The 12455-nt window shown below is 36.0% G+C and overlaps 1 protein-coding gene and 1 pseudogene across 1 annotated transcript; one reads left to right on the top strand and one right to left on the bottom strand.

Moving 5' to 3' along the window:
- Window positions 1–2248: 2248 nt before the first annotated feature.
- LOC125479736 lies at window positions 2249–2931 on the bottom strand (annotated as a pseudogene).
- A 3-nt stretch (window positions 2932–2934) lies between these two features.
- On the top strand, window positions 2935–9690 carry LOC125476442 (DNA-directed RNA polymerase III subunit RPC5-like). The gene is made up of 12 exons (XM_048582632.1): window positions 2935–3615; window positions 3704–3880; window positions 4005–4073; window positions 5130–5357; window positions 5474–5521; window positions 6683–6789; window positions 6889–6942; window positions 7259–7310; window positions 7493–8137; window positions 8465–8571; window positions 8783–8903; window positions 9296–9690. Exons 1-12 carry the CDS (start codon window positions 3250–3252, stop codon window positions 9389–9391), a joined length of 2070 nt encoding a protein of 689 aa, XP_048438589.1. The 5' UTR covers window positions 2935–3249; the 3' UTR covers window positions 9392–9690.
- The last annotated feature ends 2765 nt before the right edge of the window (window positions 9691–12455 follow it).

The following is a 12455-nucleotide window of genomic DNA, read 5'->3' as shown; positions in this document are numbered from 1 at the left end:
TTATAATCCAAAACGTCACTGTTGAAAATAAAAACCACAAATGCAAAAAAAATAAAAAATAAATTTCGTCGTTCTTTTGTTAGATGAGAGAGAGAGCGAGAGACAGTGGCAGGTGCCAAATCTTATTTTCATCAAGTGCTTTCTAGTTTTCTATGCATGTATAAATCTGTGTTTTGTTTCCTTAATTTTAATTTAGAACAGAGGATCAGATCGAACATGTGAGGTATAATACTATTCTTTTATAGCTCTGCAGTTTACTAACAAGTTTATTTTTTCTTTCTTTCTTTTAGTTGAATTAAATATTACATAATGGATTGATCTTGCTTAAAGTTTTGTCTAGCTTGGTAATTACAAATTTTAATTGTTCATGCAGGTACTACTTGTGCTACAATCTTGACCAAGGCTATTTACACCGATTGTCTTTTTTTTTTTTCACCTATATTTTTAATTTCATTCACCATAAAAAAAATTAAAAAATTGAAATGTTATTTCTCCACTCACTATTTTTTTTTATATGGTTATGTCTGAAACTGGACACGAGTACTATTTCTGAAACTAAACATGGATACTACACTATTTATTAAACAGACTATTTCTGAAATTGAACACGGATACTAAACTATTTCTTAAACTGAATACTGACTATTTTTTAATACTAAACACGGGTACTATCACTATTTGTTAAAGTGAACACTGACTATTTCTTAAATTGACCATTTATGAAACTAATACGGGTACTACACTATTTATTAAACTCACTATTTATGAAACTGACATGGGTACTACACTATTTATTAAACTGATCGACTGACTATTTATGAAACTGATACAGGTACTACACTATTTATTAAATTGACTGTCTATTTATAAAATTGACACATGTACTACACTATTTATTAAACTCATTATTTATGAAACTGACACGGGGTACTATACTATTTATTAAACTAACTGACTATTTATGAAACTGACATGAGTACTACACTATTTATTAAACTGACTGACTATTTATGAAATTGACACAAGTACTACACTATTATTAAATTGACTGACTATTTATGAAACTTAATACTGACTATTTCTTAAACTGACTATTTATGAAACTAACATGGGTACTACGCTATTTATTAAACTCACTATTTATAAAACTGACACGGGTACTACACTATTTATTAAACTGACTTACTATTTATGAAACTGACACAGGTACTACATTATTTATTAAACTGACTGACTATTTATGAAACTGACACATGTACTACACTATTTATTAAACTCACTGACTATTTATGAAACTGACATGGGTACTACATTATTTATTAAATTGACTGACTATTTATGAAACTGACGCATGTACTACACTGTTATTAAATTGACTGACTATTTTTATAATTGGAGTTCATGCATGTTTGTGTGCCCTTCTAATTAATAGAGGATAATGCTAAAGAAGATCAAATTTTAAACTAAATTTGCAAACCAAATGATAAGCACATTAATTAATGCTTAATTAATAATTCAATCATCAATATCTACATCATTTGATTTACAAAATTTGGTAAAAATTTGGTCTCTATAGTATTAACAAATAGAAAACGAGTGTGTTAATAATTGATTGGCACATATATAATTAAGCATGCATGGTAAGGAAGGAAGGAAGAAGGTCGACTTGGGGCTCGGGGTACCAATCAGTGACAACCAACAGTACTTAAATCGAAGATAAATATTAGTTGTTGCCTCCAAATTCAACTTCAACTTCAACTTCAAATTCAAGAAGTACATCTAAACAAGCTTAGTTAAAAGAATTTAGTTTTTTATTTTTCTTATTTTGTTTATATTATATTGTTATTTTGCTTATATTATATTGTTATTCAAAAGAAGATTAAGGGAGAGGGATGTGGAACAAGGTACACAGAGATGGTGTCAGTCTCACAGACACGCATCAGCCATGCAGGACACCTGCCAATGTAGAGTTTAATAATTTATTAACTTTTCGATGAACAAATAAAAAGCCCAAATCCCATCTCTCTCTGCTATACTTAATTGACTTTTACATCAATTGGGTTCTTGTTACTTGCATTTTTTTTTTTTGAAGTGCCAAATAGAGAAACTGTCATCAGTTGGAAGAAAGCCAATACCACAATATCAATGCCTGGACCTTTCAAATCACAGCGCAACAGATAATCACATTTTAAGAATAACATTGACAAGGTTACTAATCCTCTTCTTTAGGGGAGGAAGTGTACGAGGATCACATAAAGCTTGGGGAGATTGGACCTTTTGAAAGCCCAAGGCGAACTTGCATTGCATGATGTGTCCACAGGCCGGAAGGTTTCAGATTCCCAGGGGGTCATTTAGGTAATCCTTAAAGCCAAAATCATCCAATCTTCCAGTCATAGCTTCCAAACCCAGCATTGAAGAAGGAATTGGTCTGGCAGGCCTCTAGAATCGAGAAGGGAATCCATCTTTAGTGAAAACGCACTTCCATAAGTGTATCCCAAGATTTTCGTATTTATCTGCTCTTGAGTTAACTTTGTCGATTCCAAAGCAGATTTGAGAGGGTGAGCGCCGACGAGGTCGCTCTTGACGTTGTGAAGTCCGAACCAAAGGGCGTTGTTTTGGATTCCTACGATTTGGTGCTTCGTTGTTTTCGGTGCCTCCATTTTGCTTTCTCTGTTTCTTCATTTCCTCCTTCTTCCTGTGTCTTTCATCTCGATTTGAATACCAAACACATTAATTTTTGTCTAGTGGATTAATGAGGTAGTGGCATACTTGTAAATAAAATGAAGTTTATTTGTAACAGAATCAGATGACAGAATGGGTTCCGTTAGGGGCAAGGCCTGGAAAAAAAATTTATTTCGTTTTGGGCTTTTGATTTAGCCCCTGTATGTTCAATGTTTGTGAGGCTTGGTATAGATTAGTCTTGTCCTTATGATTAAATATGAAGCCCTTTTAGTTAAAGAAAAGTGCATGGTGTTTTTCGGTTAAATTAAAATTAGTCTAAACCTTTTTCATTAAAACTCCCAAATTAAAAGTAGGACGAAAGTGAAAAACAAATCAAATTACTTGGACCAAAAATGTAATTAAAAAACTTATAAGTCCCCACGCAAACTTCACCCCACCAAAACCCCGAAGAAAACCGCGCACAAAAAACGCCACTCTCTCGTTCAAAAAAAAAAAAAAACCCACTCTCACAGCTCCGCTGTCCGCCACCGTTCACCGGAACAAACAGAAACCACAGAGTAGCCGACGATGAACCTCGATGACCTCGACGCGCAGAGCCAGGTCCCTTCCAGGCCCAACCGGTTCGTGCCCCGGTCCTCCAAGGCCAAGCCTAAACCCAAATCCGAACCCGTCGCCAAACAAGAACCGGTTCCGAAGCCCGACCCAGAAAAGCCAGAGCTCAAACCTACGCGAGTAGAACTGGACGCCCTAACTGTGAAAAAGAAAGACGAAGAAGAAAGCGCCCCGAAGGCCGAGGATTCAAATGGCGGTTTGAAAACAGAAAACGACGATGTTTCGAAAGAGGATGATCCAATGGGAGAAGACGAACCGGAAGACGAAGTCGTGCGGGAAATCAACGTCTTCTTCAATCCGAAAATCGTCGACAACTCTAAGGTCTGTCATCCTTGATCTCTCTTGTGCTCTAAATTTTTGTTTTTTGGAAAGGATTTGCCTAAAATGTTGATCTTTTTTTTGTTATCAGCTGTATGTATTGCAATATCCTCTTAGGCCATGGTGGCGACCATACGAGTTGGAGAGCCGGTGCGAGGAGGTGAGGCTGAGTCCCACAACTTCAGAAATGGAGATTGATTGGTCACTTGATCGGGACCTGAAGAATTTCGATGAAGATTGCGCTAGCAGATTGAAAATGACAAAGCAGGTCAACTTTGTGCATAATCATTGTAGCCATAGCTCGAGTATGTTTTGGATGTTGTGACATTGTTGCCTACACTGTTATAAAATGTAATGTGGATTGGTGTTTTTGTGTTTGTGTTTGTTCTCAGACTTTGTCTACAACATGGAAGTCACCCGGCACAAGTGGCTATGCCGTTGGTGTTTTGATGGGCAATAAGGTATGCACTTTAACATCCTCGGTTTTGTTTGAATCATGAATGTGGCTGAATTTACTTTAACAACTGTAGGTTTGTAAATGATTTAGTTTTTTTAGGCAATTTCTTATCTCAAGCATGCGTCTAATAAAGGTTGTTTGTCAAGCATTAAGATCGTTTGACGAGACCACATCCCTTGTTACCCTCAAAATAAAGTTCTAGCAAGTAAAAAGTTATGAAGGGCTCCTCCTGAGCTCGTAGGCCAGTTGACTTTCCAGTCACTTTCAGTGATCTAAACTGGATTTTTTTTAAGAGAGTGCAGTCATTGAACTTGCAAAGCAATAGGGTGCTATTTATATTTGGTCAGTAGTGTTGAAATATGTACCTTGGGAGTGTTTAGTTGTTTACTATGAGTGGTGTTAATTTATTGAAAGCTGGCTAGGTTTACATAGTTACTTGAATGGCCATCAGACCCGAGGAAGTCCAATTCTAAGCTTGCATATAGTTTATTCTTGAAAAGGATTCCTGTGTAAATTTTAGATGCTAAATGCCGCTCCTCCTTATGTTATCTTTCTGGTCCAGACGAAGTTGGTCACAGAGAATGAATTTTGTTGTTTGGGATTAAACCGAACATCTAAGATCACAAATTTAACTCTCTTCTTTTGTTGTCATTGTGAAGTGTCATTTGTGTCACCAAGGCAGTTCATTCAAAAGAGTGGTTGTGAAATCAGGACTATATGGGCTTGCTTGGTAGATATGAATTCTGCATTTGGTTTTCATTGGATGTATGATCAAATTTTTTTTTAATCCTTACTGCGCCATGGCTGCCCACTCATGGAAATTGAGAACGGCTGTTCTTCTCAGAAATGAAATGTTCCAGAGTCTAGACAAGTGCAGAAAAACTTGTCTTTCTGTTTTCTCTTTTTATTGGTGGTTAAAATATTTATTTATTCCAATTAAAGTTACTCACAAATGTTGCGTATAATTAGTAACTTTTTAGTATCTCTTATGAAAGTAATTCAGTTTTATATTTATAGTATCTTACTATGTGAGACTGTTGGTTTTCTCTTCATTTTGCAGTTACACTTGAATCCTGTTCATGCAGTTGTGCAGCTTCGACCCTCATTGGATCATTTGAACTCCAGTGGCTCAAAAAGGAAGAACAGTGTCAAGGGGATGCAGAAGTTACAGTTAAGTTGGAAGACTCTGGACAAGAAAAACCTATGGGTCCATCAAAGATGCAGGTTCTCTCTGTCATTTTGTTATTTTGTTACAGAATTATGGCTCTTTAGTGAAGAACTATTGGAAGTTATCAAATCTACTCAGGATTTACTTTAAGATTTACAATAACCATGCACTTTTTTTATTCATAACTGTTTACACAATAAGACTTGATTCTATGTCATGTGACTATTTTGTTTCAGAACAAGCGGATGGAGTCTTCAACTGAGAAAAAAACTGAAGACGAAGAGGTATGAGAAAGTTACTATTTGTAATCTGCAAACTTATGTGTATAATGAGGATTATATATTGAATGTTGTTTAATATTATGAGTCCATTTATATGTTTAAAATCATGGAAAAACCAGTCATTCTGATCTGGTGGCTATGAACAAATATAAGCTATTTATGAGCAGTTCCAGTGTGGTTTTCTATGCATTTTAGATTCCTTAGGAGAAAATATTACTATTTGTTAGCATAATAATGTTGGTGTCATCAGCCATTACAACGTTCTCTTTTAATTATTGTTTCTTTTTATTGTTCTTGATGTGGATTCCTTATTAGATCTCCTTTTTTGTTTCGGTTTACCTGTCAAAAAGATAATATCTTTTAGGAAACTCAATCAATGGGAAAAATGACTCTTCCCTTCTTGTTTTTCCTTCAGATGAGAATTTGTATTCAGATCATTAAGTTGAGTATGACATTATCAAGCTTTATTTCTAAGTGTAGCTTATAGGTTAGAAGTTTCGTTTATCCTAAAAGACAAGTGTGTACGCGGTAGTCTTTTGTTTTCATCTCTGTTGAATCCTTTGGCTATTTATGGTTATGTTGTGATGGGTCTTTGAGATTTGCGTAGTGCATTGGGTACTCCACGTCCTTTATCTTCTAACACATTAGATGATTCTAGAACAAACAATTAACTCGTCTTTTCTTTTCAAATCTTAATAAACCATGTCAAAGGATATGAATACATTCTTTGGCGTCTAAGTATTCTGGTGGTCATTCTTTATTTGCCTAATTTAGGTACAAATCTTCTTAATGTCGCGAGTGTAAAAAACTGGACATTTTGTTCTCCCTGACATTATCAACATGTCAGGATCATTAAACATGGCACTTTTGCGATTTTCAAACATTGACAACTGAGGTTGACTTTGTTGATTGGTTATTTGACATTTACAGGATATTTTGATCATATTGTTTTTTAATCTTTCTTCTATTCCCTGGAATTAATGCTGTGGATTGTGTTTTTGTTTATACCAGAAGGCAAATATGTGCTTAGTTTTGTGAATGTTTGAGTTTCTGTAATGATCCAGGAGGTGCTACAGTGGTTTATTTTCTTAGATTGGTTGTGATAATTTATATAGGTAATTAAATATATAATGTATGATATCCATTTTCTCCACTGTCTTCCAGAGTTGGCTTCCACTTCGGTATCATAGCTCAAAAAGTGATTTCTCGGCCAGATACTTACGGAAGATGGTGGTGCAAGAAAGTTCACCTATAGAATTGACAATGAGCCCGTACGGTCTTTTCTTCCTTCCTAGTACTTACCTTTACCCTCATTCTTTAGAAGCTCTAGATGTGCTAGTTATAATTTTGAATATTGTTGTTATTTGAAGGCATGACTATGTTGACTCCTTGTGTCCTAAAACATGCAAAGGTTCTTCAAGAAGGTGCGGTCATCTTTACATTATTTAGTTCTTTCATTTGATTTCACTTTAACATTGTGGAAATTATAATGTGTTATTTTCCTTTAATAAGTTCTTCTTTTCAAGACATTACCTTTAATTTTCAAAGAGTTGAGAAGATTATCAATTCCTTCCCACCTCCCCTCACCCACACCACCCCCCCCCCCCCCCCCCCCAAAAAAACAAAAAAAAACAAAAAAAAAAACAACTCCTTTTTTAAAAGAGGACCACCTGGTCGCTGGCCAGATAAACAATGATGGAAGTATATACTATATTAATCCCATTCTGCTTGTCATTTTAGGTCTCTGCTTTCCGTGCCTCTGGAAGAGCGTATCAAGAAGTTAATTGTTGAGGTTTGTTGCAATTACCGAAGCCACAAATTAATGTTTTGATGATTATATAGTTGTAAATTTGAAGCTAATTTTTCAAACTTATCAACATTGTTCCCATCATATGGAAAACAACTAATTTTTTCATTATAGTGTTCAAAATTTTTTTAAGTCATGACAATGAAACCGTAATTGTGCCATAACAGGAACCTGTAGTCCGCTGGTTCGGTGATCTTAAGAAGTACTTTGCTCCCGATCACACCACGGAAGAACTTCTGGATGTCCTTCAGAAGCATTCTCAGTTACTGCTGTCCTCTGGTCTTTGGGTTCCAAAAACCTTATTATTATATCCAAATAAAGATGAGAAAGGCTTGGATATAAATCATATAGCAAATAAAGATCATAAAGATCGACAGACAGCTAGAAGTTACGTTCTGAATTTATCTCGGAAGAACCCTGTAATCAGAAATTCTCATCTAGACCTCCAAGAGGGCATTAAAATTCATGTGTATGATTCCCTCAGAATACTAGCTGTCTCAAGACCTTCCACTCAAGATTTGAAATTCAAAGAGCAACCAGATATGTCATTCATGGAACTCTACCCAGACATTGTTAAAACCCAAGAACAGAACTGGGAGAGGATGGAAGAAAAGTTGAGGATAGCCGTTAAATCTAATACTGACCGTTATTTGAAGTGTGCTAGTATGACTACTACACCTGGCAAATCACTGAATTCTGGTAAAGGTACGACAAAAGGTGCAAGTGAAGTTCACATTGGGGGAAGAACCATGTCAGATGAAACTCGAGCAGCTCTACAAGAGGCTATAAAGGAAGTTTTTCAAGATCACAAGGTTTGCAAGTAAGTTTTTGAAGTTTTCAAGACTATCTTTTCCATCTTTTGTTTTGTTTCAAATTTTTTATTCTGCGTAATATGACTGCATAAAGGCTGTTCTACACACCAAGTGTAGACTTTACATTACTAATGCTCTTTGTTCTTGATGCGATAATGCTATCATGAAATTGATGGAAGTATCTCTCTCATTCTTGTCGTCTTGACTTTTGTCATTTTCATGGCAGCTTTCAGCTGATACGGAGAGGACTAAGTGATCTGGCAGTCAGAACTTCTACTCTTCCAAAGGTTGATCGTAGAAGTAAAAAAGTGACAATATGGAGTTCAGGCTCGTCAACTTGAGCTGCAGAGAGTAATAAGTGAAATTACGATAGACATACATGGTTCGTATGTCTTGAAATCATCACCAGATCACCCAGAGCATGACAAATTGAGGTTTTCTCCCTTTTTCTTCTATTGTTTAATTATTAAGTCCCGAAAGCATATGATGTTGTGCACCTTCACTGGGGATTTGACATATTAGATGATGTTGTTCTGTGCATGTTCCTTGGTGATTTCAGAATGAGCAAGATTCCCTCCATCAAAATTATCGTAATGTAAGAAGTTCTTCTCTTATTTAACTTTAAGTTTGTATTTGTTCTTGCTGGAAGGTTATTATTGATCTTCTATGCGCTAAAGGACCTAATGCTAAGCTCAAAAGGGGTGAGGTTTCTGAAGCAACTAAGATTTCTCTTGGGCAGGAATTCACTTCCAACGAATTCAGCAAGGTCAGTTGTTTTTCATGTTTGTGATTCGACAGAGTTTACATTTGTTGTCAGGTTACCAAACATAAATTCTTTCTCCCATGTGCGACAACATGTTCCTCAACAAATTAATATTTAGAAGACCCTAGGCTCTGAAAACCCTAAAACAGACCATTGTCGTCTTCTTCTTGTTGCCCTACGTTTCCAACTCTGTTCTTGAGCCACTTGATGGTTCTCGTATATCAGCAGCCTGCAAAACACGTCAGTTTCCTTTTAGAATCATGGTTCATGAAGTACTCGAGGTTATTGCGACGTTTAGTGAATGGTGTAGATGGTATATCAGTGCTGAATGGAGCATTGGCCTGTGATACGATTTCTCGTGATAATTTCTTAATAGAAGTTGCTTTCTTGTGCAGGTCATTAATGAGTTCTGCGTGTCCAGCGGTTCTTCATGGGTCTTAAAAAAGGGTCACGGCGGAAACCGATTTTGGAAACCTGATGAAACAGATTGATTTGTTCGTTCTGTTTCCAGGGAATATATTGTCGTAGACTCCTAGTATAATACTAGAATCGTAGAATGATAGTTTTGTGCATACACATACTAAACATGAAATTGTCTTGTCGTAAATCGTCGTCGTTCTATTATGAATGAAAAGAAGTAAAGATTACAATTTAAAGGGACGTTCATCTGCCACTCAAGAAAGAAGTTGATTTGCTGTGCTCTAATTGCTTGCATGAGGGAAGATATGTTTCTGAAAATTGCAAGTACGTGATCTCTCAATAGGAAAAAAAAGAAAAAAAACTAATGGAAATGGTTTGAAAATTTTAGGTTTTAACGATAAGGATAAAATAAATAGTACCATGATTGACATTTCAGTTAATCATGGTACTATTCACTCTACCCTTTATTTTCATTAAACCATATTTTTATACTAAAAAGTTAATCATGGTACTATTCACTCTACCCTTTATTTTGTCCTTATCGTTAAAACTCAAATGCCTCGTTTGGCAGCTCGGACTGTATTAACTATTTCAGTCGGATAGGATAAATAGTCGTCAGATAGTACTGACTAAATTAGTCGAGCGTTTGGTATTGTATCGGATTAATTTATGCATCGGATAATACGTCGGACTGTAATAATTTTTTTTTAATTCATAATAATTGTTGTTAAAATTAAAATAAAAAATAAAAAGGAAAAAAAAATCAAGACTCTTCTCAATCGCATCTTCCTTCTTCACCATCTTCCCCGCACATCAATCCCACCCTCGGCAACCGATTGCAGAGGAGTAATGGCCAGGGTCGAGAACTCCGAGCCTATATTTGAATTCCTGTCCCACTCCTCGTCGGAGCCCAGCTCCCTTCCTCATCAGAGCACAGATCCGAATTGATATACCCCTCCTCGTCGGAGCCTAACTCCCTTCCTCATCGTCCTTCTCGTTGTCGGAGCCCATATTGGAAGAATTTGAATCATCATCTTCCTCGGAAGAATTTGTTTTCAGAAATCAAAGGCAAACAAAGAGGTGGGAGGTGTGTGTGCAAAGAAGGAGGGAGGAAGAGAGAGAGAGAAAAAAAAAAGATGGAGACGAAGACAAACCTGGAAGTAGACGAGAGATAGCAGGCAATGTGAGAGAGTTGAAGGAGAGTGCGTGAGAGAGGGACAGAGTGAGCCAGTGTGAGCAAGAGAGATGCACCTGACTAAATAATACAGAGGTTTGGGACGGGATAAACAAGCGGGTGTGAAGGGGATAAAAAAAGTGGGGCCGGATTAAATAATCCGGTGCTTATTTAATACGAAGCTCACCAAACATCCGCTCCGTATTATTAGCACTATCCGGTGGTCTTATACGGCGTGCCAAATGAGGCCAAAGTTTTCAAGCCATTTTCATTAGTTTTCCTTAAAAAAAAGGACACATAGACCCGTAAGAATCAAACAGTGAATAGTATCATGATTGACATTTTAGTGTAAAAATGTGGTTTTTCGTTAAAGTAAACAGTACCCGAGAGCTTTTCGTTAAAGTTTTTTTTTTTTTGAAACAAAACCAGACGTATGTTGTGCCCACTCCTATGCCACTGTTTTGGAATTTTTTTTATCACAAATGATTCCTTATCATTTTATCAACTGATCAGTTTGGTCCTTATGTTCCAAACTCAACAATTTTGTCCCTCATGTTTTGCTTCAGTCATCAATGTTGTTCTTGTCATCCAACTCTATTAAAAAATTAATTAGTGTGCTTACATGGCTGCCATGTGGAACCCACAAAACCAATTAGAAGATGCCACATGAATTAATAAGATAACAACCTCCTCAACTTAGATATTGATGAAAGAACATGATGTGGTTGGGCTGCAGGGTTTATATGGAGAGGAAAATGATGCTCGCTGAATTCTTTTCTTAAGAATTCTTCGATCGTATTTATTCATCATACATGGTACGATTATTTTTCGTTAGGATCTTCAGGAAAGGGATCCGGTTATGATCCTTTTCCATATGGAGAAATATGAGGAAATCAAAAGATTGGATAAAAAGAAATGGCACTAGGTGGATAGTCGAGAACCTTATATAAAATATGAGTATATACTATTAATGGATAATGAAACGTTGTGCGACGAGAATGGTTGAAAATATCAAAATATCATCGAAAATCTAAAGCGATAATGATACATGGGGATAAGACCAATAAAACATAAAAAAAAAAAAAAAACAAGATATTTGTAGGAAATTGTTATTAGCACTTCAAAAATCTTATTCTACACTCCAAACTTTCTATATTAGGAAAGAAAAATACACTTGTGAGGAGTGTAGAATGAAATTTTTAGAGTACCAATAACACTTTATCCATTTGTAAATTGTAATCACCTTTACCTTTGCCCAACTGTTAAATTGCACAAAAATACCTTCCAGAGTAAATAGTAGGAAAGCGTTGTTCACGTAGCCAATTTTGCCTCTCGCAAAGTCTTATTAATTTTAGTTATCAATTTTTTCAATTTATTTGATTCAAAAGTTGAAAATTGAATAGGACCTAGAAAAAATAAAAATATAAAAATAAAAATAGCACTCCTTAAATGGTAATGTCATTGCCCTCGCCGTCGCTTCGACGTTAGGTAGTTCTCTCTGAATATTACTGCCTACAGCTAGGGGTGGTTCGGTATGGGATCCCATACCGAAACTCTTGTCCCGATTCCCAAACCGAAATTTTCGGGAATCCCAAATTCAATACCAATCCCAAACCAAATTTTCGGGAATTCCAATTTTTGGGAATCCCGAAATAATTTCGGGATTTCGGGACAAATCGGGAATCCCAAAATGCTTTTGGGCTTTTGGACTAAAATTTGACATATTATGCTTTTGGCTAAAATTTGACATATTATGCTTTTTGGCCCAAACTGCCAATTTGTTATTTCTACTAATTTGCCCATGGCCCATTGCACAAATTTGACATAGTTTCATAAATTAAGTTTCAATCTACCCACTGCCCATTTGTGCACAAAGTTTCAATAATAACAAAATTTCAATCTGCCCACTACACATGCATCATGCATGCAATAAAAATAAATTAGGTACCAAACCCAAAAGC

This window comes from the organism of the source record quoted next, unplaced genomic scaffold, assembly GCF_019419815.1.
Source record: "Pyrus x bretschneideri cultivar Hongxiangsu unplaced genomic scaffold, Pyrus_bretschneideri_v1 Contig1, whole genome shotgun sequence".
NCBI classification, from domain to species: domain Eukaryota; kingdom Viridiplantae; phylum Streptophyta; class Magnoliopsida; order Rosales; family Rosaceae; genus Pyrus; species Pyrus x bretschneideri.
Note: the sequence above shows the minus strand (reverse complement) of the source record. Positions and strands in the feature narration are given on the sequence as shown.